Below are 21,107 nucleotides of genomic sequence, written 5' to 3'. Positions count from 1 at the left end.
TTCAGTTAGATAGCTAACAAGAAAGAGTGAGCTAGGGCTGGGAATTTAGATCAGAGTGACCTTACAAAGAGTCTTGAATGCCAAGATTCCAAACTTGGACTTCAATGAAGTTCAATAACCTCTCAAGTTAAGGGAATGGGATGAGAATATTTTGTTACAGGTCATAGGGAGTCTTAGGTCTTGAGCAAGGAAGCAATTGCCTCAAACTTGTCTTGCTTTCCCCTTTTTTAGGGATTTTGTGAAGTGTAGATTTGGGGAAGCTGGAGGGTCAGATGTGGGCAGGGAAAAGATGCTGGCTATTACAGTGGTCTAGTTGATGTTTCCATGGTAGCAGTCAGGGAAATGAAGAGTTGGATGAGAGGCAAATATATAATGTGGAAGTAGAGTAGCTCAGGTAACTCTAGCACACCCCTGATCTCAGTCCAAATTGGCTTCTCCTTTTTGTCTTGGTAACTTTGACAGGTCATTTTACCTTTTAATGACCTCAGTTTCCCTTTCTGTAAAGAGAAGACTTCTCCCTCCCCATGAAGGAAAAAAACAACCCTTGGCTACAGAATGAGCTCAAACAGGAGACACAGTCTTTGGTGGCTGGAGATTCTAGTTGAAATTCTGTTGGCACCAGAGCATGGGCTTCTTCTGGTTCTGTATGGCTGATGGGAAACTAAGATTATTTCTCCATGGTGTTGCATTCAAAGCTTCTGTGGCCACCATGGGGCATCTTTGGAAAACTCTGTATGGCAGAATTATGGACTCAGTACTCACATAGCCCACTGTCCATCTCTAATTTCATTCATTCAGCAATTCCCTCCCACCATCTTGAACCCAGTAAGGACCTGCCTAATGTGTTGGAAGCCTTCCTCACATGGAGAGGTGACCACTCATACTATCCTTTGCCGGGGGAGTCCATCATTTTTCCTGTTATAGTATTCTTTGGCAATATCCTTTCCTGTGTCATTGCACATTACGCACCCATCTCACACCTCACCTCCATAATACTTATCTTTAACTGTTCAGGTATACTTGCTCTCCCTTCCACATTTCAACAGTGGCCAAATGTTTTCACTCCGAAGGTAGTGAAACTTAGGTCAGTGAATGGGCTTTGCATTTTGGTAAAGGTGATTCAGTCCTTTCTCTTCTTGCAGTTCTCTGTCCATCTTCCAACAACCCTACCATAAGACAGGCTCCACAGAGCATCCAGTCAAAAGCAGGTTGAAACTTGGGCAATAGATAGGAAGAAGGATGACATTAATGAAGCTATACTGATGAATCTAATTAGTCATGACATAGTTATAATAAGCAAACAAAAATCTTTAATCCAGTATTCTGCCCATGACTGAGCTCTACTAATACTTGCTTTACTGTTACCACCATAATTAGTACTCAAAATAGTGGTTCTGAGGAAATACAAGACCTTGAAAAGTTCTCTATACCATTACAGAAAAAATGTTCAGTTTAATCAGAAAGGCAGGCATCCTGGATAGCAGGAAGACCCTGGTTCATACATACTATGTGACCCTGGGTAAGACATTTGACCTTAGTATTCTCAGCAACATCTCAGACTAGAGAGTAAAGGGGCTAGAGACACTGGTAGAGGGAATTTTATCAATGAAGTTCCAAATTTCACATTTCACATTTTTCTTCTGCTAAACTAGATGACTTAGCATGGGAGAAAGAGCAGAGGAATTAGGAAGACTTGGCTTCAAATGCAACCTTTGTCACTAATTATATGACCCTGGGCAAGTCATTCAATTCTACAAGCATCTACTTTGATTGGAAAATAAATGATTTGCAACATTGAAGTGCTATAGAAAGCTATTCTTGTCAGAGGGGCAGCAGGGTGGTCCAGGGGATAGAATGCCAGACCTGGACTCAGGAAGACTCATCTTCCTGTTTAAATCTGGCCTCAGACACTAAAAGTCATTTGACCCTGTTTGCCTCAGTTTCCTCCTCTATAAAATGATCTGGAGAAGAAAAGGGCAAACAACTCCAGTATCTTTGCTGAGAAAACCCTCCTTTGGGTCATGGAAGACTTGGACATGACTGTACAATAGCAACAACAAATCATTTGAGAAGATGTATCAAGAACGGAAGTATAAGCATTTCTCCCCAACATCAAAGGGTTCACTCTTCCCTGTGGTATCTCAGTCCCTGGGGAGGATGAACTCAAACCCAATTTCATTTGCCGATCCCAGACAGACTGAAGCTCTGCCTTCAGGATAGACCCATCAGGAACGGCAGAGCCAGGACCACAAGGAGAGACTTAGGTCGAATGGGAAGGAAGACACAGAGACGTTCAGCACCCAGGAGAAATGCCAGGAAAAGGTGGGAACCAGTCCAGAGGATTGTGTTGCTAGAGTCCTCATACACTCAATGAGTAGTGAGTGATTCAACATTTACCCCAAATACTGAATTCAACTCTAATTCTAAAAGGAGCTTCTGTCACACTCTAGCAGCTGGCGCTGGTCACCTTCCCCAGCAACCAGCTTTCTGATCCAGACTCACTACTCAAAAAAATGACCAGTCAGCCGCAAAGCCCAAGGACCTCAGCTACTTGACAAGCTGGTTTGGTAGTCTTCATTTCTATAAATATCTATGAAGTGTCTGGGATGAACACGGCTGGTATGGAGGATACCTAGACCAAAAAGAGCCTCCAATGTCAAATTCTGGCTGCAATGTGCAGGCAGGAGATTTTCCTGGGAAAGCCAGCCCTCTTTTCCAGGGCAGGACTCCATCTTAGCTAAAGTCCAGTGTTGACCCAGGCACTTCCCTCCCCCGTGTTTGCAGGATTGTAATACTGAAAGATGAATAGGGATTTAGCTCAGAGCATCTGTCTGCTTGTGGAATTCAAGAATGCCTGAATTTCTTTTGTCTTTATAAAGACATTTGTGAGTGATTTGTTCTGAAGTGAGCCTGCAAGACACCTTTGAGAATACCAAGTTCAGAGTTGCAAGAATAGAGTTGTTCTAGGAAATACCCTTCCTAAGCCCTGGGGCAGCAGGCAAGAGACGGGAGTTATGTGCTGAGGGGCACCCAGAGGGATTAGAAGTTGTGGGCAAGGATCCTGGTAGAGGTGGTAGACAACCTTCCTACCATGTGGTCTGAAGCGTGAACTGTGAGAGCTCAAGGGAGGGACTATTGGGTTCGATTTGTTGATTTAATATTTTATGCTCTCTTGCCTGTTCTGTCTTAGGGTGTCTGGGATGCTGCTGTTTCTTTTTGGCTGCTGCTAATTTGTTCAACCTCAAGGTTTGGTTGAGATTGGGATATGTTGCATAGGAATGAGCTGTGCCTATGGATGCCTAGGAAGAGAAGAAAAGGAGGTAAGCTTTTGAAGGACAGGTCAAAAGTTCTCCAGATACAAAAGAGAAATTAGCCCCTGACTACTCTACATTGTTTTGTGGCTGCAAAAAAAAATTAGGACCTGTTCAAAAGGATGAATGGAAGGAGACAGGGAGACAATTGTACAATCATGTCACTTGATATGTCCTGGGTTGAATTGTTGCAAATGGTGGCTCTAGTGGAGGGTGGGATGCCTGTGGGTTCCCTTGCTTTTGACTCTTTGCATGTGATTCAACTTTGATCTTTCTTATCTATTTGGACTAAGACCCCAACTGTTACAGGATACAGCATTATGGCAGAAGGTTCAGTCCCCTGCTGGAAGGGGTCCCAGCTGCTACAGGACTGCACTGGTAGACTCCAGACTCTGACCGGGTCTCTTGACAGTTCACAAGATCACCTAAGAACAGAAAAGAATAGGCATGGCAGAGCCAGAAACAACTGCAGGGCTACTGGCTGGGGGAGTAAAGGCCTACATCTTCTTTTCCCTAAGACCCTACTCAAAGATAGGAAGGAGGGAAAAGGGCCAGTGTCTTTTGAATGCCTCAAAGCTCTGGTTCAGGGCAGGAAAAAAACAATTCATGATTTCACAAGGCCTGGGTTCACGGGTCAGTCTCCACCCCCTTACCCTTCTTTTAGAGAGCTGTATACAAAAACACACTAGAGTGGTAGTGGTGGGGAGAGTAGCTGAAGAAGTCAGGACCCTTGACTGGATCCAGAGACCATGATGAGGAGGGAAGGTGTGCCTGGACATTAGGGCCAAACTGTATCATAACCCAGAACTGAACCTTTGGGCTTTGCTGGAGTATTGTGGGCAGGAGGCAGGGGTCTTGGTGGAATAAATGAACAGTCTAAGAAGATGGGTGGGCCCAGAAGAAGCCCTTGACGTTGTCTGAAGCCTTGGAGGCAAGGCTTTTCCAGTCTGGTGCCACAGAGGCCCAAGGAATTCAGATTGGAGTCCTGGAGAAGTTCTTTGTCGTTCCTTTTTCAACAGCAAGGGTAGCATTAACTGGATTGTGATTTGGCAAAGTGGGGGTGTTTATCCCATCCTGCAGGATGTTCTTGGGCCCGAAGAATGTCTGGTCAGAAGTCCAATGCTTCTCCTGTGTCTGGAGAGGCTGGCTATTGGAATGATCCCAACTCCCCTGGGGAAGGGGAGCTGAATGGTCAGCAATGACACCCCAACACAGAGCTTCAGATACTAGAAGACAGCTGTCTCAGTCCTCCATGACTCTCCTACAAAGTCGTGGACTGTCTCCTGGTTACTCTTATCAATGAGTTGATGCCATTGTGGCCAGAAAAAAATGACTAATCATAATAAACATTTCTAGAGCCCTGACTCTATTCTTTGCATGTGCTGAAACCTTTTTAAAGATGATCTTGTTGGATCCTCACACAACCACCCTGGGAGGTGAGTGCTATGACAATTCCCATTTTACAGTTGAGAAAACTGAGGAAGGCAGAGGTTAAGGGACCTGCCTAGGGTTACACAGCTAGGGAGTGTCTGAGGTCAAATTTGAATTCAGGTCTTCTGACCCCAGGTGTGGTGTTCTGTATACTACAGCACTCCAGACCTGAACAAGACCCTTCAGAGGAGGTCTGACCAGGGCAGAGGTCAGTGTGAGGTGCCCAAGGGCATCAGTCTTATACAGTCTCCTATTCAGCTTGGATTTCACTAAAGATGTCAGTTGTTTTTTAGAAGGATTTTTCTCCCTTTGTGATTCTTTTATCTTATACTTCTATTTTTACTATCCACGTACCCACTTCCACAGGACTCATGATGAAAGGTGCTCCCTACTTCCAGAAAGAGAACTGAGGAACTCTAACTGCAGCTAGAAGCAAGAGTTTTATCACTTTCTCTCTCTCTCTCTCTCTCTCTCTCTCTGTGTGTGTGTGTGTGTGTGTGTGTGTGTGTGTTTTCTTTTGCAACTTTGTTGAATATGGAAATAGGTTTGGCCTGACCTGGTATATAATTGAAATCAAATTGTTTGTCTTCTCAGAGGGAGGGAGAGAATTTGGCATTCAAAATTAAGAATAAAGATTGCTAAATTTCTTTTTACATGAAACTGGGAAATAGTTCATGAAATAAGCAAAAATAATTGAGAGAGAAGAGGGGAAGGAGAGAGTAAGGGAGATGGAGAAAAAAGAAAGTGAGAGGAAGGGAGGAGAGGGAGGGAGGGTGAGAGAAGCAGGTTAACTTTCTTCTCTCACCGTGGCCCCAAGTGGCAAATCAAGCAGAAGCAGTAGCAGGGCGTCCACACAGGACCCAGCGTTTCTCCAAGGCACGCTCCGCTCTACGGCCTCATGATTCACCGGGAAGCAGGGTCTGCAGCCTCTTCCGGGTGGATTATCACTGGGCCAAGACTGCATTCATGGCCCTCGGCGTGGGCACCCTGGTCTGGACAGGGCCCTGCTGGCCAGTCTCGAGTTCTGCCAGGAATCCGAGCCACACCGGGGCGCTGCCCGGCTCCTTTCCCACGCCCCTGGCGGCTCAGCGAGGGCCTGGCCTGGGCCGCTGGCGCCTCGGGGGCCGCTGCCCCTCGCGTGCCGGGGCCCCGCCGCCCCGTTTTCTCTCGTCCTTCAGGGCCCACCCGGCGCCGTCCTCCAAGTGTGTGAAGCCGGGCCGGGCCCCCCAGGCCCCCCAGGCCTGACTCCCGGAGCCGCTTCCCTCCGTGGGCGCAGCCGCAGGGCCAGGGGGCCCCGCTCCGGGAGCTCGGGGTCCTGGGGAACAAGTCCCCGGGGCGGGGTCTCTGCCGGGTGGGGGGCCGCCTCTCCTGTCGGCTGCCCCGGGCGGCCCGGCGCGGGCACCCGGACCCTCCTCAGGAAAGGTGTTCTGCAGGGTGCGGGGCAGAGACCTAACTAGGACTCGGAGTCCTGGGTTCAAATGTGCCCCTCGGACCCGGAAGCGGGGTCATTTTCAAGGACTCTTCCGCGGAATTTGGGACGCTGAAGGGTTAAGAATTTGCGCAAGCGCATTGGGGGCCGCTCTTCCCGGGGTTCCGGGGGTTCCGGGCTGCGGAGGAGTCCGCGCACGCGCTCTGTCGTCAGTCCTTCGAAGCTCGGAGGTTCAGTGAACGGGGGGGGGGGGGGGGGGCGGAGAGAGAGTGCTCGCACATGCGCATCCGCGTCCTTTCCCCTGCTGGTTTCCCAGCTCCTCCGTCCGGCGCCCTCGCATACTTCCGCATGGAGGGGCAAGGAAGGGCGGAGAGGTGTCTGCGCAGGCGCGTCTTCTCGGGGCTCCACCCTCCCCTCGGTCGTGGCCTCGCGGAGAGGCGGGGCCGAAGCCGGCCGACCACGGGCGCATGCGCGCGGAGCTGTGCCGGGCCGCCCGGACGCAGTCGCCGCGCGCGCTCGCGCGGGACCGAGAGCGGAAGTGCGGGGCTGAGTGACGGCCGGGGAGTGGGCGGCGGCGGCGGCGGCGGCGGCGGCGGCGGCTGGCTGACGGCCGCTCGGTGTCGTCGCGATGGCGACGTTCGTGACGGTGCAGCTGAAGAAGGCGGCCGAGGTGGACGTGGCGCGGCCGCTGAGCAAGTTCATCCAGCAGACGTACCCCGCGGGCGGCGAGGACGCGGCGCAGTTCGGCAAGGCCGCGGAGGAGCTGAACCGCCTGCGCCGGGCCGCGCTGGGCCGCCCGCTGGACCGCCACGACGCGGCGCTGGACACGCTGCTGCGGTGAGGGGGGCGGGGGCCGCCGGGCGGGGGGAGGGGAGCCCGCCCCGGCCCCGGCCCCGGCCCCGGCCCCGGCCCCGGCCCCGGCCCCGGCCCCGGCCCCCGCGGGCCGCCGCCGCCCTCCGCATTCCTGGGCCGCACCCCGCTCTCCGCAGCCGGGCGGGCGGGGCTCCTCGGGGGGCCGGGCCCGCCTGCGGCCCAGCCTGGTGTCGGGTGGAGCCTAACCCCCGGCGACCCCGGCCCCGGGGGGCACCCGGGCCTCTGGAATCTGATAGAAGGGAGTGGGGGGCGGGGGGCGGGGGGGGGCGGGGCCCAGGGAAGGTCGGATCGCATCCGGCGGACGCGGCCGGGCCTGGGCCCCGAAGGCTGTTGGGCCCCAGGGGACAGGCGCCGGGGTGGGGGTAGGCGGCTGCCTGCCAGGATGGGGGTGACGGTGACTCACAGTTAGTTGTCTTTGACCTGAGTGCAGGGCTGGTGTGGAGGAGGGCAAGGGGCAAGAGAGGTGCCGCGAGGCTTCCCTTTGATGCCAGGACTGCCTAGTAATGCCCATGCGGGGGAGCCTGCGATGTGGATGGCAGCTGGCTCTCTGCACTTGTCTCTGATCAGCTCTGCCGAGCGGGACCTCGCTGTTGTTGGGAACCGTCTTGGGGGGTGAATGCAATCTGATCCCTAGGATCCTTGGTGCTGCCTTTAATTTTGAAGCTAGGACTTCGCCAGAAGCCCCAGAGCAAACTCCTGTTCCTCTCTGATGGGCCGTGTTTCCCTGGGGGTGGTCCATTAAGAGACCCCATGGGACATATTACTAACTTACTTCTTCAGTGTTTCGCTTGAGACTATGAAAAGACCATAGTCTGGTCAGCAATTTGGCCTCATTTCCTAGAGACTTCCTTTGAAATCTCGATTCCAGGCTCCTTTGTGTTGATGACCTTTGTTGTTCACTCTGGCACCTGCACGCTAACCCAGGAAGAGAAGGACTCATCCTGGGCCTTTCTGGACTCCTCCTTGTTTTGTCCTACCCAGACCCCATCCAGACTGACCTTGAACCGCTTCAGGAACAGGAAAGGAGAAAACCCTTTTTCCTTGGAGATCTGGTTACTTTTGGAAAGGCTTCTTTTCACCTATAATCTCCCTTATGGGTCTTCCTTCTGTGAAGATCTCAGTCATTTTACATCTTCTCATCTTGTGTTTTTCTTTAATTTAACCCCACATGGAGCATTCACACCAGACCTGGAAGCCATCCTTGATTCTTTCTCTCTCTCTCTCTCTCTCTCTCTCTCTTTTTTTAGATTTTTGCAAGGCAAATGGGGTTAAGTGGCTTGGCCAAGGCCACACAGCTAGGTAATAATATATTAAGTATCTGAGATCAGATTTGAACCCAGGTCCTCCTGACTCCAGGGCCGGTGCTTTATCCACTGTGCCACCTAGCCACCCCCATCCTTGATTCTTTCATTTAATTCATGTTTGTCCTTCATTCTCAAAGAAGATGACTCAGAGAGACACTGCCATGACAATCACGTGAATTGGATTGGAGTGAGAGGGGCTGAGCTGTGTCACCAACTTCACTTTCTCCTCCAGAGCCATCAGGGTCTAGGGACCAGATATGAGTCAGGACTATCTAAGTGACTTGCCCAAGGTCATGCAGCTAGTTAAGTTTCTGAGCCTAAATTCAAACTCCCTCTCTCCCAACTCCCAAGACCAGTGCTCTTCCTAGCTGTCCACTTTAAATATGTCATCATTTGCTAACTATGTAGAGGATTAGCTGACCTGGGAGCCCCTCTGCTCAACTCTGTGAATGCAGGCAGTGGGAGACTCTGGAAAAGGCCTTCTTCAAATCTGGGGGACAGTCCCTGGTGAGAGCAGGAATGGGCTGGGACCTGGCTTAGGCAGGAAGCTGTGTGACATCTTCCTTAGGTGATGTGTTTAAGTGTGGAAGGGCCACATCAAGCCTTAGGCTGTCTGACCAGCCAGGCTTGCCCACCTGTTCTGACTGCCTTCTTGGCCTTATTTCACATGGGGTTCTACTCACCACTCAAGGAGTCACCCACAGAGTTGAGTCTTTGAATGATGATGTTTCATGAATAGCACTACTCTACATACAAAGGTAGTTTTTACCAATTTTTTTTTGGCAAGGTTTTGAGTTTTACAGTTTTTCTTTCCCCCCCTTCCCTCCCTCCTCCTCCCTAACAGAAAGCAATCTGATGAAGGCTTTGCATTTGTAACTATGCTAAACATGGATACTGAGTATTGTGAGAGAAAAATCAGATCCAAAAGGAAAAAAAAAACCATTAGAACAAAATGACACAGTACAGAAGACAGATTTTAAAAATTGAAAATAATAAACTTTGGTCTTCATTTCAACTTCACAGTTTCTTTTCTGATACAAATGGTATTTTCCATTACAAGTCCCTTAAAATTGTCTTTGACTGTTGTGACACTGACATGAGCAAGTCCATCTTGGTTGACATCAGCCCCTAATGTTAGTGTATCTAATGTTCTGCTTCATGATTAGCACTACTTTTTTTTAGAATTTAAAATTTTTTTTTATTTAAGGCTTAAGTGACTTGCCCAAGGTCACATAGCTAGGCAGTTATTAAGTGCCTGAGGCAGAGATTTGAACTCAGGCCCTCCTGACTCCAGGACCAGTGTCCTATTCCCTGCACTACCTAGCTGCCCTGATCAGCATTACTCTTAACTGCCTTGCCACCTCCTAGTCCATCGCACTTCTAGTCTCTGGCACTTCTCCAGGCTTTGCATATTTTGGCATCCATTGACCTTTCTCCTCTTTTATCCACCTTGGTTTTCCAGCCTGACTTTGACAGAAGAAGCTGGGTAGCTTGTTACATGTTTCTCCAAAGTTACCTGGGTTCTCTTAATGGCCACATCAGTCCTCATCCTACTCTTTTTCTTTGCAGTATTCAGTATTTGACCCTCTTGACAACCAGTCTGTCCTCTGGATAATTTCTCTAGAACCTCAGCTCCTCAAGATCAAGAAAATCTCTCGACCCCAACAGAGGGTTTAGTGGATGAGACAATGAAAGTGGCCTCACACCAGCTTTCCTTTTCCTGAGGACTTCTCTTTGTAATGGCAGGGCCTATTTTGCTTTTCTCTCAGCACATGGTATTTACTTAAGGTATGCTTTCTCCTTCATTCTCTACTCTCTGGGTTTTCTTCTTTCTTGGTTCTTTTTCCTTCTTCCCTCCCCTTGTTTCGGTTCTGGATATATGCAGCCCCAGGTTCTCTCCTGTTCTCCAAGTTTTGTGGATGGGACGTTTTAATTTCATGTTCTGTATGTCCAGAAGGAACCATTATCTTTTTTTATTTCATTTTATTTTTTTTTTTAGTTTTTTTGGCAAGGCAATGGGGTTAAGTGGCTTGTCCAAGGCTACACGGCTAGGTAATTATTAAGTGTCTGAGGCCAGATTTGAACTCAGATACTCCTGACTCCAGGGCCAGTGCTCTATCCACTGTGCCACATAGCCGCCCCTTAGGGACCATTATCTTTTCTCCACAATCATCTCTCTCTTGAACCTTCTTGTCTTTGTTGAGGATACCACTATTCTCTAGTCACTTGGGTCCATGGTCTTGGGGAGCCCACTTCCCAACATATGTCAGATGAGTTGCCAAGGATTATTCACAACATACCTTTTCCCTAGTCACAACATGGGGGCTAGCCTCCTGGGGATCACTATGGACTATGTCATTTTAGGGCCTTATATGTTGCCTGAACTATTGCAGCAGTCTCCCTGCCTCAGTGTCCCCTCTCTCCAGTCTTAGACTGTCTGGTTTACTAAAAGGATGGTTTTAGAGCCAATTTCTTTTTCCAAGAGGCCAGAAGGGCCCACCTCTCACCCTCAAATTATTTTTCTTTTGTTTATGTCTACTTTTCTACTTGGTGTCTACTCTGGTTGAATGTAAGGTTTGGGAGGGAAGGGTGTATTCCTTTTTTGTGTGTTTGTCTCCTCTGGGTCTAACACACTTGACACTTGATTTTCACATGATGTTTGTTCCTCCTTGAAGAAGACCATGACATCAGGGAGGTGATGCCATGACAAGCAAGTGAATTGGATTGGAATGAGAGGGTGCTGTGCTAAGTCCCCAGCCTTACTTTCTCTTCTAGAATTGTCTGGGTCCAGTGGGCAGACATGAATCAGAACAACTGGAGTTGGCCCTGGATGCCAGGCAGTCAGAGTTAAGTGACTTGCCCAAGAGTCTGAGGTCACATTTGAACTTGGGTCCTCCTGACTCCAGGGCTCATGCTTTTTCCTCTGCACCACATGCCCATATTGTCATATGAATATAGGAGTATTGGAATATTTATTTCTCTCTGGGAAGTTCTTTTATTTTAATCTTCATAATACTGCAAATACCTAAGATATGAGCTTTTGTTTATTATCTCAAGCTTCAATTTTCTCCTATATTTCCTCTACTTTTGCTATCTTAAAGCATAGATACTTTGACCAGACCACTCCCCTGATCAAAACTTTCTGTTGCCTCTAGGAACAAATGAACGTTTTTGCTATTTTAATTTGTCTCAGATTCTCCAAAAAAAATTAGACTTGTAATTTTATCTGTGAAAAGGACTGGGTGTAAGATGGTATGCTGTGAAGTTAGAAGTGTTAAGATTTGGCAATGGTTTGAATATGTGGGGTGAAGACAAATGAGGAGTCCAAGCTAATGTTGAGGTTACAGATCTGGGAGACTGGAGGGATGATAGGGTTTCTTCCGTAGAAATTGGGCAATTTGGAGACAGGGGGAAATTGAGGAACAAAGTTTTGGATGTGCTGAGATTATGATGTCTTCAGGACTATGCAGTGTGAAATATTTACCAGACAGGTGGTAATGTGGGAGTTATGTGAGCTGAAAAGTAACAAAAGACAAGACCCAGGACCGTGTCCTAGGTTGACCTGGAGCTGAGGATATTCCCAGGAAGGAGAATTGCCTGCCTTTGGAGCATTACCCCAAAATACTTTTATAGTCTGCAATACATGAATTTTTTAGGGGAAGGGAGACTATGGGATTAATCTTTACCTGTTGACATCAGTCACTTCATGTGATGACTTAATTTGGTTGGTTGTGTTAACATTGTCAGTGGGAGATCACAGAGCTTTAGTAACTGACCTTACACTGTCCCTGAAGTGGAGACCCATCTGTCCATTGATTATCTGTGGTGTGCTGGGATTGTGTGGTTGTGAGTCACTGAGTGTGTGATAGTGGTCAAGGAATTTTGATTGAATATGACCCTGGACTCCTAGCACATTGGAGAAGTGCATGGTGAGTGTGAATGGGCTTTGAACCCAGGCCTTGTTTAGAAGAATCTGAGCAAAGGCTATCATTCAAAAAATGGATGGAAAAGGAAGATGCCAGTGGCAGTGCCCAAGATCTCCCTTCAGTGTTCTAGGGATGTCATGGGAAGCCAAAGGCTCGCAACACTTTGGGTAGGATCTTCTTGGAGAAGACAGTTGAGGATGGTCTCTCCCCCCAACCCTGCCCCCAGGGAGATCATGGAACCCATTGACTTTTCTATTAAGAGGTCAAGGGGTAAATTAACTGCTGAGGAGAATATTGGCTTTGAATTGTACAGAATGGGTTGGAAATGATGTACAGCATCTCACTATGGTGGTTACTCATTTTGATTTTGCTTTTTTAGGTATTATGATCAGATTTGTTCCATTGAGCCAAAATTCCCATTTTCTGAAAATCAGGTAAAGACTTATTTTAGTTTGTTTAAAAACTATGGCTTGTGAAATCATCTCCTAGCTTCCACCTATGGGATAGAGAGCTGAAAGTGGGGGGTTAGGGGGGCACATATTATTAATATTTTGGGAGAGGGAACCATCCTTAGGGATGATTTTTTATGGATCCTGATTTGGATTGCAAGTGCCTCCTTTCTCCTGAAAATCAGCTCACTTAGAACTCTGTGATTGGTGAAATCTGGGGCTCATTTGTGTCCCTTGGCTTCTGCCTGTCCCACAAAAAGTCTCTGAATTTCTTTCCTTAACACAGAAGGAATTATAGAGCATGATTTCATATGGGGTGTAGTTTTCTTGGGTGTGTTTTCTTAAGTATGAAAGAGAAACAGAATGAGTCATTTCAGACTCTGCCAAGAGCTCAGCATCATTTCCTTCTCCAAGGACATCTTGAACATTGACCATGTCAAAAGCATTTTTATTCTTATGTTTTGGGGACTCAGTATGTCTTCAGTTAGACCACTCAGGTTGCCAGTGAGGTTGATTGCTGAATTGAGTGTGGTTTATTTATTTTTTTTCCTGGAATGGGGAGGAGGCCTCACTCTTGACATTTGCTGTGGGCAGGAGGGCATTTCTCTATTTGGATTTGGGTCTGATGATTTTCTTAGCCTATTCCCTTTCATTAGAGTGTGTTCTGAACCCCACTTCCTCCTCCTCCATTCCCCTCCCCCACTCCCTCCAGCCATGGGCCACATCACCTTCAGGGATTGCTTTTCCCTTCTTCCTCAATGTAGATCTGCTTGACCTTTACCTGGAAGGATGCTTTTGACAAAGGATCGCTTTTTGGAGGATCCGTAAAACTGGGTAGGTAATTTTTAATAAAAATAAAGGCTAGGAAATTTGGTGTAAATTCTTGTTACTTTCCAGACAGAGTCTGTTAGTAGGGATCCCTTGTTAACTGGAAAGCAACCCTTTCATCTGTCCTTTAGTAGGGCCCACCACCTCAGGAAATGTGGGTGACCCAGAAAGCTCTTGGGACTTGCCTCATGAGTTTCCAGGGGAATCTTGAAGTCAGGTCTAGTTTCCAATGATTCTCTCCTGGTTTCTGTGCTTCCTTCTCCATCTGCTTTATGTCTGCATGATCTTGTGGCTCACCTCCCTTTCTTTGGGCTGTTGCCCATTGCTTGCTTCTGGTGACTTTGCTTTCTGATGGCACTTTGAATCCCCTCTCCCTTCTAATACTATCGTCTGTGTCTTTTACATTGGTCTGTTCCAGCAGCACTTAGCTGGTTATTGTAGGGAAAAATAGCCAAGAGTGAGAGGAAATGTCTTTAGTTATTCCCATCCCTCCAAACTATTTATTAATGTATTTAAAAAAAGTTCAATCCCATCCCCCCCAGAAGATTCTTGTCCTCCATCCCCCATATAGTTTTTTAAACTTTTTAAAGTTTCTTTTATTTCCCATTATCCCCTGCCTCTTCCTCTGCTGAGAGAGAACTATCTTCCTGTAACAAAGAATGAAAAAGAGAAGGAAATTCAGTTCTGCAAAATTAGCCAGCACCTCCCTGAGTCTGACGTGGTGGGCATTCCTTGGCACCCTCATGCTCAAACTCAGCAAAGAGGAGCACAAAAAGTGGTTTTTCATCTCTGTGAGTCAGGCTTGGTCAGGGCTTTGCTTTTCCTTTCCACTCGCTGTGGTGTGGAGGAGAGGGAACTGGTGGGTTCCTGGCCCCTGTCACTGATCTGGGAAGCCAGTGAAATCACAGACTGTTCCCCCATCTCCTGCCCATTTACAAGGTTTAGTGTTAATTGGATGGGTTTTAGTTTGCATCATTTCAACAAAGTTTTCCCCAAGCCTCTCGTTGGTCTTCCTGGACTACAGGTTGATTAGTCATTGGGAAAGGTGGATGGACAGGCCCCCATAGTCATCTTTAGGAGGGGTGGGGTTTGAGTGTGTACCTTGTTCAGTTTCCTAGCCAGGGGATCATCGACCACCCCTCAGATGGCAAGATCAGAGATGCTGCTGTCGTTGCCGCTGCATGTCCACTAGTGAATCCCTCTGCTGCTTTTTTTTTCTTGCTGCCATTCCTGCTTGGATCTTTCTTTGCATCCTCAACTCAAGTCTGACCCACATTCTCTGCCCCATGAGGCTTTCTCGAGTGGGCCACATCTGTAGCCCTTCATTCAAGAGTGAGAGATGTAGCACAGATAATATTTGTGTAATATGAGTGTCTAGTTCTGTCATTGTACTTATTAGGCCTACATTTTTATGAGCTGAGCTGCACTGCTTCAGAGAGACAGCCTGTCCTGGCTGGCTTGGCCTGGATAATCCCTGATCCTCACAGAACTCTGTGCTAGGCAACTTGCAGAGGGCTCGCTGACTGGCACTGGGAGAGAATGTTTTCCTCCCTAGGAGTTCTCTCAGGGAAGTCACAGGCCTTCCCTACCCCCAGTGTGCACACATACATGTGCACACATGTAGAGAGTTAGGGAAGGGCCCGACCAGTTAGAACCCGCGCTATACATGGTGATGTCCACAGTACAGGTTCTAGTTTGTTCTTTTTGAACCTGAGTGTTTGAGATTTGACTTTCTCTCTGTTCTGTATCACCTTACACTTGCTTGGCTTTGTTTTGGCTGTCTTGATGCTGAGCTGCTCGGCTTTGAAGAGACCTGGGCTTCTTCCTGCTCTAGCCTCCTGTCACCTGCTCACCTGCTGCCTCCCGAATTATGCCTCCTAGTGTCTTCCCTTCTGGCCTGGGTTCTTTATCCTTTGTCTTTGTTGTCTCTTTGAGAGCAGGAACTTGGCCTGTTTGCTTTGCTTTGAGTCTGTATCTATCTGGCACATCTCCAGTCAGCATTTGGTAAAGACTTTTTTTTGACAGACCAGTTTGGTAACACCTCATTCCAGCTTTGGGTCATCTGCAAATTGTACTGGGATGCTGCTTGTGCCATTCTCTAAGTTGTAGTTTAAAATGGCTGCATGGGGCTAATGGCAGATCCCTTGGGCACTTCACTGGAGACTTCCTGCCAAAATGTCAATTGCTTCTCGCCATTCAGCGTTCTTAGAGTCCAGCTCACATTTCTCTTTCTACACAAACATCATGAGAGATAATGTCAAAGACCTTAATAAATAAAATCTAGGGAAACTTCATTGGAGGACACAGTGGGTTGAACTTTTTCTTCTCAATTTTTTGTTCTTGTTTTTTAAACAGCTCTTGCAAGTTTAGGTTATGAAAAGACATGTGTGTTATTCAACTGTGCGGCATTAGCAAGCCAGATTGCAGCAGACCAGAATCTGGATAACGATGAAGGATTGAAAGTTGCTGCTAAGCATTATCAGGTAGGACATGGCATTGTGAGGTTTGGATGTCCTGGAAAAGGATTCACATGTTTCTGAGATCCATTTTCTACCCCTTACAATCTAGGGCTCCCCTCCATCAGAATTCTGTAAATATACTTGTATTGGAAATGCCTTTGGGGGAGGGTGTGAGTGGGGATGCTAGGGGAAGGGATTTCATACCCCTCCCCAATCTACTCCTCCCTGAACAGGTGCCTATCTTTGCTGACCCTGACTAGTGGTTAGCCAGGCTTTCATTGCAAGTCCTCTGATGAGGGGGAATCCCAGGCATCCCATTTTGCCCCTCAGCCTGGACCATCTGAGCCAAGGCTCTGAGGTTGGCTCCCCAAACCCACCTGAGGGGAACACAAGAGTTCCCCTCAACTCGCTGAGGTCATGAGACCCTTGCCAGCTGGGTGCTGCCAAGTCCATAGCTATGTCCTCACAGACTCAGGGTCAAAGCATTGCTTCCCTTTCTTTTTTAAGTTTTCATTTAAAAAATGTAGATTTCTTCCCTCAGCAAACATTTCTTTGCTCTCTCCCTTCTTGTACTGAGATAAAAAAACAAAACAAAACAAAGCCTTTGTAACAAATGTGCCTCACCATGCCAAGTAAATTCCTTTCAAATATGTTTTCTCCTGCTGCCCTTTCTGAGGTGGTGGGAGCATACTTCCTCACTGGTCCTTTGGGGCCACCTGGTCCCTGATCAGGGGGCTGGCTCCTTGAGGCATTTTTAGAGTGTGCCTAGTTCAGTAGAGAGTGTTCTCTTGCCTAAGTCTGCCCAGGCTTCTGTGACACTCTCTACAAATGCTACAGTTAAGTCTGTAGTGATGAATTCTTAACTTGTTTATTTGTTCTCCTTCGGATGGGGAAGGCTTAGCAGTGGTATGATGAGATCATGAGGCAGGTGACATTCTCTTACTCCTTCCTGCAGTCCTTGTCTGGTCCCCACTGCAGCCTTTCCCCAGCCCAGTTTGGATCCTCCTTTGCCCTCTGAACACCCTGCTTTCTACTTGACCATCCCACCTTCTCTCTTTTTTCTGTCTGGTTCCTTTCATAAGACTGTGCCATTCTGACTTCCCTCTCCCATGCCATCTGTTCTTGGGATGGGAGGGGGAAACCAATTGGGATAGTCCTCAGTCTTCCTCAAAAGCCTGTCCTCCAGTGAGGTCCTCTGCATCTCTCTGGAATCTAGATCCTCTGGTCTAGATACCCCAGGCATCTATGGGCCTCTAGCTCATCTTCCCTTTAAAAAACAAAACTTAAGTGATACCTTTATTTTTACATTAATCGATTTTCCCCATCCCAGCATCACACCTTGTAACAAAAGTAAGCCTAACAAAAACCAGGAAAGAGCAACTGAGGGAGTGCCCCCTCCCCCACAGTTCCTTTATTCTTGGCCAGTAGCAGAGTGGCCTCTCCCATCACTTCTCAGGACCAAGGTCTTGGCCTGTTGGTGCCTAACCCTGCTTATTTCCTAGCATGCCAATCCTTACAAATCCGTATGGGGCTCTTTCCCCTGCCCAGTCATTAACAGTTGGTCACATTCTTTTGTCATAGAATGTGCAGGACATATAGGACCTTTCGGCCTTTGTCCTGTTGGGTTAGTACCCAGTAGTGGCATTTCCACTTCCCAGCTCGGCCCCTTTTGGTCATCTTGAGCAGTTGACTGGATGTGAGTTGGCATCATTTCATTTCTCTTAGTGGGTTGAAACTTTTTTTCAAGTGGTCTGTAAAAGTCATCGTTTTTTCTTTTGGAAACTGTCTCTTTATTTTTTTATCTATCTATCTATCTATCTATCTATCTATCTATCTAACTATCTGTCTATCTATCTATTTATTAGGTTTTTGCAAGGCAAATAGGGTTAAGTGGCTTGCCCAAGGCCACACAGCTAGGTAATTATTAAGTGTCTGAGACCAGATTTGAACTCAGGTACTCCTGACTCCAGGGCCGGTGCTTTGTCCACTGCACCACATAGCCACCCCGAAACTGTCTCTTTAAGACATGACTGGATTGACTATTGGTTTTTGACATTTGTGTCCATTTTTCTGAGTCTGTTGGATGTCAGATTTTTCATCAGAAGTATCTGTTGCATTGATTCCCCCAAGTAAGTCTCTTCTCCTAGCCACAGTGATTGAATCTGTTCATTGCTTGTAAATATGATGTCATTGAAATTGATGATTTTTTTTACAGATTCCAAATTGGAAGTTTTATAAATTAAAAAGTGGGATCTCAGAGAAGTTTTTACTTTACCAGAGTCACAAAGTGGCAGAGGTGTGGGGTGAACATTTCTCCCTGGTCAGGAAATCCAGCCCTGGAGCATAATCTTCTTTAAACCCTTTAGCCCTACCTTCCTACATTGGGACTTGACAGTCTCCATGAAGTGACTTCCCTGTGCCTCAGCCTTCTCAATTCCTTAACCTTTTTCTTCTTGGCCTCGGTGTCACCCAGATGGACAGTCACACTGGCTGGATTTGAGTCAGTGCTCAGTTCCTTACTCTCCTGGAAAGGAGGTAGCATGACTGGGGAAGGCCCAAGGTCACTCAGGCTTTCTCTCTGTACTTTCATCTTGGATCCATCCATCCAGTGCCACACACTGCTTGGCACAGGGCGACAGTCTCTGCTTGCAAGAAGCGCGCGCGTGTGTGTGTGTGTGTGTGTGTGTGTGTGTGTGTGTGTGTGTGTGTGTTTGCACCCACACGCAGATAGATGTCAGATAGAAGGCAGCTGCATACAGTGGGAGGCCGAGCTGAGCAGGAACAGGGGGGAGGTCACACACCAAAAAGTGGAGCCAGGAGATGGCCCTCTAACGGGGAAGACAGATGGGCCAAGGAAATGATGAGCAGGAGATGGAGGTGGAGGCCACTCTTGAAGGCCACTCACAGGAGCTTGGATTTAGTCCCTGTGGCCCAGGTGATGGTGGGTAGAGACTTCTGGCAGGGAAACCAGTTACGAGACCCTTGTAGTAATCTTGTTGAGAGATCATTAGGATCTGACCAAAGGGAGTCACTATGGTGAATGTAGATAAAACAGCAACATTGGGCAATTAATTGAGGATGTTAATGAGGGGAAATGAGGGGCTGAGACTAATGATCAGATCATGAAAGTGGAGACTGGAAGGAGAGTGATGCCTTCAACTGAAATTGGGTAGGCTGAAGGGGGAAAGTCACAAATTCTGTTTTGGATGTATTATGCACTCTGAAATGTCTTAAGAGTCAATTGTTGATGTTGCCCTGGATCTCAGAAGAAAGACTAGGATTGGATGGATAGACCTGATAGATCTGATGAAGACGAGAGAGTCAAGGACAGAATCTTAGGGAGGGGTCCCCCAGGGGAGTTAACTGGATGAAGATTCAACCAGTGAGACTGAGAAAGAGGTCAGGAGGAGGCCAGGAGAGAGTAGGGTTGGGAAAAGCGAGATGGGAGAGAAAGGTCCCTGGAGGACCTGAAGCAGAGTCTGGAAGGCCCTCCCCAGCCAAGGAATGTCCTGGAGTTTCTCATCAGCCTATGGGATATCAATCTGACAGCATCAGAGGCTGTAGGGAGGTCAGGAAAGAAGGCTGAAGACTGAGGAAAAGACCATCAAGTTTGTCAACACAGTTGTGATAGAACTGATGTTAAGGAACATCATCTATCTACTCAGACAGTAAAAAACTGCACAGCTTTTTATGTCTTTGGAGGAAGTTTAACATTCATCTTGTCCTTTTGCAGAATCTGCTTCTTGATGGCACTGAATTCTCAGGAATTTGAAGTATAGTTTTAACTCTTCATCCTCCTGAACTTAAGTCATAGCACACCTCTGATATGTGGTTCCTTTTCCTAAGTCTGGTTTCCATTGAGGTTTCCAAGCCACTGAAGTGTGTCTGTCTCTATCTCTTAGGGAGGTTTATGACCTGCTGCAAGGGTTCATTTTGGTATCCCATCTCCATTGGGGAAAGTTCCTCTTTCTGGAGCCATTCTGTTCAGCAGGCTGTCTTCTTGGTCAGATAAGACACTTGGGACCAATGGAAGGGAGGATTCCCAGTGGGCCCAGCTCTTTGGCGCTCATTGGCTTTTGGTCTAGCTTTCTAGAAGCTACCTTCCTCCTGTCTCAAGAGCTCCCCAGGGCAGCAGAAGCAGCCCCTCTTCCCCTTCTACTCCATGCCCTTGTGAGACTCGGCCTGGCAGCCATGAGGAACCTTGAGCCCTGCTTGTCACACCTGCCCCTCCAGAGATCTCTTTCAGAGCTTGCCCTTTCTGTCCCCTGATGGCAGCCCCAAAGAGGGAACTGACCAGTGGGGGCAGACATGAGGAGGCCCACGTGGTCCAGTTTCATCTGGCCAGTCTCAGATGTTCTGACATGGACTGGGCTCCAGGGAAGCAGCCAGGGCCCCTGGTGACACCCTGTCCAGGCTGGGCTTTGTGGAGGATAGACACTCTGTCCCATTAAATGGTCTTCACCTTTGCTGTGGTTCTTGTTGTCGTGTTTGGCTTTTGTGGATATCTTGCTGTCCCTATGCATGTCTGGGCACCCACAAAAGATCTTCTTTTGCAGTTTGCTAGTGGTGCCTTCTTGCACATCAAGGAGACGGTTTTGTCTGCATTGAATCGGGAACCTACCTCCGACATCGCTCCAGACACCACAGGAACTTTGAGTCTCATCATGCTGGCCCAAGCCCAGGAAGTGTTCTTTCTCAAGGCCACAAGAGGTGATGGAAAATTTGGTCTGGGCTCTGTGTGGGGGAGAGCTGTCAGTCAGTCTTCAGATGTCTCCTGACCTTCTACCATACCCCAGAGAGACCAAGGTTCTGGGGGGGGGGGGAATCTAAAAGGGCTTCCTGTCAGAGGGAGCTTTCAAGGAAACTGGGGCTTTTGATGTGAAGGTAGGGATTTGAGGGAGGGCAGAGTAGGAGGGGATGTAGAGGGTAAGAAACAAAGCTCAGAGGGAGATGGACGACCAAGGGCTTGAGGGTGGAGTGGAAGGGTGGGAGGTGGGATTTGAAATGGGACCCTGGAAGTTTTGGGCTGCGGCAGGGTAAGGATACTATAGGATATCCAGGGCTCCCTGTGAAAGCCATCCTGTGCAGGGCCAAGGG

General features: G+C 48.0%; 2 protein-coding genes across 3 annotated transcripts in view; one reads left to right on the top strand and one right to left on the bottom strand.

The window, feature by feature from the left end:
* Positions 1-6,348, bottom strand: part of CLASP2 (cytoplasmic linker associated protein 2) — a 146,277-nt gene extending 139,929 nt beyond the window's left edge. The window contains exon 1 of the mRNA XM_074199343.1: positions 5,548-6,348. Coding sequence (XP_074055444.1) covers positions 5,548-5,706 — 159 coding nt within the window. The 5' untranslated portion in view covers positions 5,707-6,348. The remainder of the gene's footprint in view (positions 1-5,547) is intronic.
* Positions 6,349-6,710: 362 nt separating this feature from the next.
* PDCD6IP (programmed cell death 6 interacting protein) overlaps positions 6,711-21,107 on the top strand; it is a 29,751-nt gene continuing 15,354 nt past the window's right edge. The window contains exons 1-5 of one of the 2 annotated variants that reach the window (XM_074199334.1): positions 6,711-7,008; positions 12,654-12,708; positions 13,488-13,557; positions 15,907-16,034; positions 20,567-20,720. In XM_074199334.1, the coding sequence (XP_074055435.1) occupies positions 6,800-7,008; positions 12,654-12,708; positions 13,488-13,557; positions 15,907-16,034; positions 20,567-20,720 (616 nt within the window). In that variant the 5' untranslated portion in view covers positions 6,711-6,799. The remainder of the gene's footprint in view (positions 7,009-12,653; positions 12,709-13,487; positions 13,558-15,906; positions 16,035-20,566; positions 20,721-21,107) is intronic. The other variant, XM_074199335.1, reaches the window with a different exon arrangement.

Source organism: Macrotis lagotis, chromosome 8 (genome assembly GCF_037893015.1).
Source record: "Macrotis lagotis isolate mMagLag1 chromosome 8, bilby.v1.9.chrom.fasta, whole genome shotgun sequence".
NCBI lineage: Eukaryota > Metazoa > Chordata > Mammalia > Peramelemorphia > Peramelidae > Macrotis > Macrotis lagotis.
The sequence above is the reverse complement of the archived record's forward strand: the minus strand, read 5'-3'. Positions and strand labels throughout refer to the sequence as shown.